The following is a 9278-nucleotide window of genomic DNA, read 5'->3' as shown; positions in this document are numbered from 1 at the left end:
GTCCCTGCTAGCCAGCAAAATCCCTGCGGAGCGGAGCCGGCTGGCCAGAATTTCAGGGGGGAGGGACGGAGCACCTCCCTCCCACCTTGAATCAATTTCGCTAAAAGGTAAGTGACTTTCATACATCCCTACTTGGTATGGGGCACCTTCATAGGTTCATGTGAGACAGTTATCCATCTTATGCCTTTGGGATGTGGCAGAATACAAATGAGATGGAAAAATACAATTAAAATAAACATGGCAATATTACATAGTTGCTGGTGCACTAGTTGAGGGAAACAGAACTGGCTTCCTGTGCCAAAATACAGGGTATATCTACCTGGAAACTTCAGCGATAGGGTGACTCATATATTGAATGGATATATACATACATACAAGCCTGTAACTTCATTGCAGCATTACTTCCTTCTGTCACAAGCTCACTGGTGGCTCCAGTCCCCAAACATCAATGGTTTATTCCCATCTGGTCAACCCATTTACGAGTTCTGTACTTTCCTTCTCCATAACTTGTGGTACTCATTAAAGTACTTCTGCTAATCCAAAGTGCAAAAGTAATACAATTACTTCATTTCATTTTTTGTAAATGGAAAGGGATTCATTCATTTAATGAGTTCTCTCTCAAAGTCACACAGGGATTATTATACAAAGTCCAAGCCGATCTAGAGACAGGTTCCTTCTTAAGGTACATGATATCTATGGGGATTGCAAGGCAAATCTTGTTGTCTCAGACTTAGCATGCAACAAGGTGCATCTCCACAAAACATACCCAGAACTGCCTTCCTTGATAATGACTGCAGAGAATTTGATGACAAAGCAACATTAATTAAGCACACAGAATTAAGGTAACAACAATAAAATACTGGGTTCTTTGTTTTCTTTGTCTTTTTCTTCAGGCAGCTTATTGTGACTTCTAGGCCTGGAAGAAAGTGTTTTCTGTGGCAGGGAGAGGGTTAGAAAGTATTAGAGTGTATATTTTAAAACATTGCATTATATAGTCATCCTTCCCAAAACTGGTCTTGTCTAGGTTTGCCAAAAATGTTGCCTAGTAATGTATGGACAAAGTTCAGACAAGTTCTTTCAAGCCACATTTATTTTAATGGGCAAGTTAAGCATGTGTATTTTATTGCTGTAGGCTGCCGGGGGGGGGGGGGGCTTCTGCCCTGAAAGGCAGCCAAGAAATATTTTAAATAAATAAATATTTAAAATAAAAATAAAATAAATGTGTTTAAGGCTCCCCCATTTTATTACAAGTTCAAAATGTGGGTGAATCATGCACTTAAAAGAAGAAGAAAAAGAAATATACAGTGGGCTAATTCTCAGTAATAGGTTGAAAACAGTATATAACTTTTTAAAACAATTATACATATACAATAAATAACTTATAGCAAAGTATTCATTTTATTTAGTTCAAAGCATTTTTACTTGGTGTATTAGCGCATTAGGACAAGTGTGCATTAGCACTAATGCACACTTGCGCTATTGCGCTAATGCACATTAGTTGATGCAAATTAGTGCTAATGAGAACTGTTGTCCTTTATCAGTGTGCATTGCAATGTGTGTGTGTGTGGGGGGGGGGGATAAAGATGCAAATGAATTGAAGAAACAGAAATTGTTCATGTTCCAGTGCCAGAACTAGTTTTATAAACAGGGTCAGGAACAATGGACATAGGGCAGAGTGAACCAGTGGAGGAGCAGCAACAGAATGAAATGGAAGCTATTCACTCATCCCTAACTGGAATGAAATGCAAATACAGATACTTATAACAAGATCATATGCTCCTTTTTGCGCTACTTTCTGAGGCAGCAGAGTCTCCAATGTAAGATTCTGGGGACAGTCACAATTCATCCCACAATAGCGTTGTGCCAGTAGTTCTATGGCTCAAACTATAAACGCAATAAGATGTCCAGGATTCGGCTCCTAAAAATTTTGTATAATTCAATGCACCCTGTGCAGGGGGCTGCAAACTTGACTGTGGCACAGGCACTGCACAAGGGCATGCTTAATTGCATGCTAAATTGTTGTTAGTATCAAAACTGCCCCCAAATCTGTTTCCCCACCTTGATTAAAAAAAAAAAAATACTGGGACAGCTATCCTATATCACAGCTACAATGAGATTCATAGCCACCAATTGGGCTGAATCTACACAAAGCAGTTATACCGTTGTCGTACCATTATCATAACTATTGGTACGCAGGACACCAATGGTCACCAATAATTATGATAACAGTATTATAACAATATAACTGCTATGTGTGGGTTCAGCCCAAGGCTCTATTTTAGGTTTGTTTGGAGTTTTTTTTAATTGGAGACTGGCCATGGATTGTGCAACATATAGTGCTTTTAAGTGGTTTTAATCTCTCTCTCTCTCTCTCTCTCTCTCTCTCTCTCTCTCTTTCTCTCTGTGCAATTGTTACGTATTTTAATTGTATTTTAATTCACATTGTACTGTACTGTAATGCTTTTAATTTTCTTGAAAACTGCTTGGAGATATTATTAAATATGGACTGTGGTATATAAGTCTATTAAACAAATAATAAATGAACATATAGAGCTTGGCCTTTATAAGCCTCTGTGTACAGCATAGCTGTACCATACAGCAGGAAGGGAATAGGAGTTTGGACACTGATATCTCCTTAATCATTTGTCCCACTGATATTTTTCCAGTGCTTACAACAATGTGCCATCCATGTTTAAGGAGACAGACAGAGGCTTGCGTATGGCGTAAATGGAAAGTGGGGGCAAGATATATGCCTCTGCTCCATTGTGGTGCCAAAAAAAAGCCCTCACTAAAGTCTTTCTGCAGCAGTTGAAAGAGGCTTGATGGGCATTCTCTAACAGCACAACCTTATATATTTCAACTGAGAAGTAAGTTCCACTGAGTTCATTTGGGGATACTCCCAGCTGGATATAGGATTGCAGGCTTGCCTTGCTGACTCCAGTCTTTTTGTCAAAGGGTATCTCATGGTTCCTTCCATTCCCCCCACCCCAAAGAAAACAACACATGGGGAAAACGGGATGGAAAAATCAAACAACTGCCAGAGAATTTGTTCTGCTAGGATTTGGGGATCTCCCGAAGCTGCAAGTTCTGCTCTTCCTGGTATTTCTGATAATTTACTTGGTGACTCTGTCCGGGAACCTCCTCATTGTTGTGCTCATTGTAGTTGATCGGCACCTCCACACCCCTATGTACTTCTTCTTGGGGAACCTGTCTTGCTTGGAGATCTGCTACAGTTCCACTGTTCTTCCAAGAATGTTGGCCAGTTACCTGACTGGAGTGAAAAATATTTCATTTGGAGGTTGTTTTGTGCAGTATTACATCTTTGCTTGCCTAGCCGGGACTGAGTGTTACCTCCTTTCTGTGATGTCTTATGACAGGTATTTAGCAATTTGTCAACCACTGCATTATGCAGCCCTTATGAATGGCAAGTTGTGTTTGCAGCTCTCATCTGGATCCTGGGTATGTGGGCTTTTGGTCAGCACCGTTACAACCATATTGATGTCATTTTTATCCTTCTGTGGGCCTAATGAAATTGATCATTATATATGTGACTTAAAACCCATGCTAAAACTCTCCTGCACTGACACCTATTGGATGGAACTCACAACATTCATTTTTGCCTGTACATTCACCGTGCCCCCCTTCCTACTCACCACAACCTCCTACATTTATATCATAATCACAGTTTTAAGAATCCAATCTGCTATTGGAAGGAAGAAGGCATTTTCCACCTGCTCCTCTCACCTCACTGTGGTTGGCCTTTTCTACGGGACTCTCATAATTGTCTATATGCTACCGGGATTCTGCATCCAGAGACAGCTCAGCAAAGTCTTGTCTCTCTTCTACACCATTCTCACTCCTATGGTGAATCCTCTCATCTACAGCCTGAGGAACAAAGATGTGAAGGAAGTTTTAGGAAAAATCCTTGGGAAATGCCACCCCTGAGTAATGCCTTTGAGAATCCAGCTTGGAAAACTACATCATTTGGGTTGGGAAATTAAACACTTCCTCTCATGTTCACTATTTTGCTTTTCTTTCTCAGAATAAAATGATCAGTGCATGAGAAATAGGGATGTCAGAGAATTCCTCGACGGATCTCAGTGAAGCCGAATGCCAGTGCATTCGGCCCCCCGAAATCCATCGCGGAACAGCCTGCCACCCCCCGCCCTCTGCGGATCCCCCCCAGGATGAGACTTACCTGGGGCGGATGTTTCAGACAGCAGCGGCTCCAGCGGCGGCTTCGGTGGTGGCGGTGGAGGCAGCTGGTCTTCCAACCGGCTGCTGCCGCCGCCATCTACAGTCTGTGTTTTTTCTCCCCCCCCCCCCGAGACGTGATAGGCTACGTAAAGACTTACATAGCCTATCATGTCTGGGTAAAAAAAAAAACGCATACACAAATGGTGGCGGCTACGGCCGCCGCCATTTGTGTTCCTTATTTTTCGCCGTCTTAGTCTACGTAAATATTTATGTAGACTAAGACGAAGACAAGAAAGGGGAACGCAAATAGCACGCAGTTTGCAAAAAATAAGGAACGCAAAAGACGGCGAAAAATAAGTAACGCAAATGGCGGCTGCCACAGCTGCCGCCATTTGCATATGCGTATGCATATGCGTTTGTTTTGTTTTTTTACCCAAAGCCCTCCGCGGCCGGAAATCTGGCTGCGGACGGCCCTGGCCTGGGCCTGGCCAGCTGCTCTGCAGAGCCACCGTGGAGCACAGCCAGCCATCGAGGATTCCAGGGGGAGGGATGGAACGCCTCCCCCCCACCATGAACAGAATCCGCGAAAAGGTAAGTGACTTTCGTACATCCCTAAGAAATGGAAAAGGTGGTACTTGGGCATGTTCCTGTGGAAATAATGGGATGCCTTAGAAATGGAGATGCCTTTTTATGAGACTTTGATTAGTAACATCTTTGGCTGGCTAAATTGTTAAGCTTTAGTATTATATGCTAACTGAAGGGCGATATATGGTTATTGGAAATGAATTGTATGCTTGCTCCCTTGCTAAAAAACTGATGATATGATACTGAAATGTAAGGTTGATTACCTATGCTGTACTGACTTGTAATATTGGCAATGTTATAGGTATAATTTTAAAAGCTGAATGAGATTTGAAGTTTGTGTGTAATGGAGTATAAATTTAATCCTTTTAAGTAACTGTTTAATATCTATTTTCTTTTCCTTTCTTTGCTTTCTGCTTCCTTTTCCTTCTTCTGCTCTTCCTTTTTTGTTATTGCTGTGTCCTCTTAAGAATACTGTATTGTTGGAAACCTTAGATAATGAATAGATTGTTGGTATTGTTTATTTCATTTATAAAGATAAAAAATAGAATAAAAAGTATTTTCAAAAAAGAAATGGAGATGCCGTCTATTGTTATTAGGCCAGTGGATTCTGGCCTGGAACTTAGTCCTGCCTCTGTTACATGGGCTAGGGATGGGCAGATTACTCACCCGTTTCCGGTCCGGAGCATCCCCTGAGGGGGGGGAAGGCGATCCGTCCCTCCCCCCCCGGAATCCTCCCCGGCCACAGCCGGACTTCCAGCCACTGCTGCCGTGATGCAGATGCAAATGGCGGCCGCTATGCCAGCCACCATTTGCGTCCATGCCTTAGGCCATGATAGGCTATGTAAGTATTTATGTAGCCTATCACGGCAAAGAGCAGGGGTGCAAATGGTGCCCATTATACCATTTGCGCCCCTGCTCCTTGCCATGATAGGCTACTTAACTATTTACGTAGCCTATCATGGCCTAATGCAGGGACGCAAACGGCGGCCGCTACGTCAGCCACCATTTGCGGCTGCAGCAGCCCGGCAGCGGCCGGAAGATGGCCCGCCACCACATCCACTGCCACCGTCAGGTAGGTCCATCCCAGGGGGATTCCATGTGGTGGCGGGGGGGGGATTGCTCCGTTCCACCACAGACTCTGGGGGGGGCAGATTCTGAAGAATCAGGCCTCACTGGAGTCCGTGGCAGAATTCTCCAACATCCCTAATATGGGCATTGTTTAGCAGTGGGCCAATCACAACATAGGCCTTTCATTGATAACTGTCAAATATTAGCTATCCCACTTCTTTTAAGCATGATGACTGTTCAAATGGAACATCTAGACAGCTAATACCCTTTTCTGTGCCTTGCAGGCAGGGACACCATTGACCTACCCACTGTTGGGGAAAGGATGAGAGTGGATGGGCCAGCACAGTTCTGTGGTTCAGGTGGGCCAATTATATGGAGGGAACCTATGGCCCTGTAGATGTTTTTGCAGTACAACTCCCATCACTGATATCCATTGGTCAATGCTATTTGGGACTGATTGGAGTTGGAGTCCAAAGCCATCTGCAGGGCTCCACCCCATCTATGCACACTTATCTGGGAGTAAGTCCCATTGAAATCCCATTAAGTCCCATCACTATATTTACAGGGTCTCAGATGGACAAAAACAACTGATAACTTTTTCAGTTCTGTGCCATTAGCCAGGCAATTCCCCCCCCCCCGCCGCCTTGTCCTCCTCTCTTCCTTTTTCGGGGATCCGTCATCCTCTCTCTGCACGGGTCGACAAGGGGTGGGGGAGGGGAGAGGGAACCAGCCATGATCTGCCGCCGCCTCGTCCTGCGGTGGTGGCGGCAGCACAGAGAGGGGGAGAACAAAATGGAGGACAAGGCAGAGAGTTCGGGAGACCAGCTCTCGGGGACCTTTGGGTGGGGGTAGTATGTGGGGGGGGTAATTCTAGGGAGCTGATCGGGAGGGGAGGTTTTAGAGCCTGGAATTAAGGACAGAAAAGCGGGGAGGCTGTGATCAGGAGGGGTCTGAGAATGAGAATTCCAATTCCATTAGCAAATCACTCTAAAATGCCCCATTCACAACCCCAAATGCAAACGGGAGCACACGTTCTCCAAAAATGTTCACAAACTTGTATTCATGTTCACGAAATGTGCTTTTAAAAAAAAATACACAACTTGAAAAATGCACAACTTTTGAAAAATGCACAACTTTCAAATGTGCACTTGTTTGATTTGAATGAACAACAACAACAACAAAAGACAGGTCACAAATGAGACCCGGAGTGAGCCAAAACAAGCTTTGAAGTAAAATTTGGAGAATTTCCGCAAGCTCAAGCATTCCTGGTTTTCCTGCCCCTAGAACTTACTAAAAGAGAAAGAAAAAGAACATCTGACTCTGGTCTGCACATTGAAAAAAAAAATGCAAACCAGCAATTCCGGAATCAAAAAAGGAACAGCTGCACCAATAGAATTCCCAACGTGTTTCGACATGGCTCATTATCAAGGGAAAAACTCTTAGAGACTTTTTTGGAGGATTCAGAAAAGGGAATCCTTCAGAAAAGTCTCTATAAGAGTTTTTCCCTTGACAAAGACCCGTGTTGAAACACGCTGGGAATTCATTTGGTGCAGCTGTTACTTTTTTGATTTTGGAAACCAGCAATTCCTCCATGTTTCCTTGCTTACAAGTAGGGATGTCAGAGAATTTCACCACAAATCTCGGGGAGGCCGAATGCCAGCACATTCGGCCCCCCAAAATCGGTGGTGAAATGGTCTTACACTCCCCCGCCCCCCCAGGATGGGACTTACCTTGGGCGAATCTCCCTGGCGGCAGCGGCGGCGGCGGCGGCGGCGGTGCGGCAGCTGCAGCAGCCGGTCTTCTGACCGGCTGCCGCTGCCACCATTTCCAAGTTTAAAAAAAAAAAAAGTGATAGGCTACGTAAAGATTTACGTAGCCTATTACAGCTAGATTTTTAAAAAATACCATGATAGGCTATGTAAATGTTTACGTAGCCTATCACGGCTGAGTTAAAAAAAAAAACCCGCGCGTACGCAAATGGCGGCGCCCATGGGCGCCGCCATTTGCATTTCTTATTTTGGCACGTCTAGACTACGTAAAGATTTACATAGACTATGGCGAAAATTAGGGAATGCTATTTGCGTTGACCTTATTTTCGCCGTAGTCTACGTAAATCTTTACGTAGACTAGACGTATCAAAATAAGGAACGCAAATGGCGGCGCCCATGGGCCGCCGCCATTTGCGTATGTGCGTTTTCTTTTTTTTTTCAAAGTCACCTGTGATAGGCTACGTGACGATTTACATAGCCTATCACAGCTGACTTTGGAAATCTAGCCGTGATAGGCTACTTTAATCGTTACGTAGCCCATCACAGCTAGATTTTTAAAAAATACCATGATAGGCTATGTAAATGTTTACGTAGCCTATCACGGCTGAGTAAAAAAAAAACAAAAACGCGTGTACACTTCCACCCGGCCTGAATTTCACCGGCGAGGGATGGGGCGCCTCCCCCCCAGCCTGAATTTCGGCCGGGCGAGGCGGGGCGCCTTTCCCCCCTTGCCTGAACTTTGGGGGGAGAACTGAAGCGCCTCCCCCCCACCGCGAAGCAAAGCTGCGAAAAGGTAAGTGACTTTCGTACATCCCTACACTCCCCCCACTCTGTTTTCATGGCTAGATCGCCAGTTTCAGCTGTCTAGCCGCAGGACCTGGGAGCGCGGGGTGGGGAGGCCGGATGACACATAGGAAGTGTCATACCAGCACTTTTGCCTGCCCCGGCCTGCCCTCGACAATGCCCTGTTTCCCCCACTCTGTGCTGCTCTTCCAAGTGCGGAGTGCAGGGCTGATCTGTGCTGCCTTTGAGGCAGCACAGGAGAGGGTAGAGGTTGGTTCTCTGGGAACCAACCAATCCTATGGCTGTCTAGCTGCTGACTTCCAGCCATAGGCCATAATTTCTTAGTACATGTCTAAATAACCATATCTCTTATTTACCTTGAAGTAAACAGTGAAGATCTTTATGCCATTTATTTTTGAATGAGAAAGGAGGATGTTCTGTATTTAATTATAAATTATAAATTTCGCAAATAAGATAACTAGACAAGTGTCCTGTTATTGAGTATTTAAATGTTGACATTACTTAAAAGGACAGATATTTCTGCAAAACATACATTATACTGGGCAGGATCCAGCACTGATGTTCCATTTATGCCATTGATGTAGCCCAACCACAGTGACCTCTAAAACAACACCAACAGCATATACTGGTGTGATGGGCTTTCTGGAGAAGCCTATTGTGCCAGGATTAGGGATGGCGGAGAATTTCTCCCCGAAACTTCGGGGGGCCGAGCGCCAACGTGTTCGGCCCCCCGAACAAGTTTCGGGGAGAAATCCTCCGAACCCCCCCTGCCCCCCGCACCCCCCCCGGGACGGGACGTAGCTTCACCGAATGTCCCTCCCGGTGGCGGGTCCGGCCGGCGGTTCGGCGGGTGTT

At 45.0% G+C, this 9278-nt stretch overlaps 1 protein-coding gene across 1 annotated transcript; it reads left to right on the top strand.

Annotated features, from left to right (window-relative positions):
- The first annotated feature begins 3003 nt into the window (after nucleotides 1-3003).
- LOC146341329 (olfactory receptor 2G3-like) lies at nucleotides 3004-3945 on the top strand. The gene has a single exon (XM_084807371.1). It carries the CDS (start codon nucleotides 3004-3006, stop codon nucleotides 3943-3945), a length of 942 nt encoding a protein of 313 aa, XP_084663497.1.
- The last annotated feature ends 5333 nt before the right edge of the window (nucleotides 3946-9278 follow it).

This window comes from Heloderma suspectum, chromosome 6 (assembly GCF_057233095.1).
Source record: "Heloderma suspectum isolate Gila_16-S chromosome 6, 16-S_ref, whole genome shotgun sequence".
Classification (NCBI taxonomy): Eukaryota; Metazoa; Chordata; class Lepidosauria; order Squamata; family Helodermatidae; genus Heloderma; species Heloderma suspectum.
The sequence above is the reverse complement of the archived record's forward strand: the minus strand, read 5'-3'. Positions and strand labels throughout refer to the sequence as shown.

Bases quoted from the DNA above. Each gene is read 5' to 3' on its own strand.
- LOC146341329 (XM_084807371.1), top strand. From the start codon at position 3,004: ATGGGGAAAACGGGATGGAAAAATCAAACAACTGCCAGAGAATTTGTT.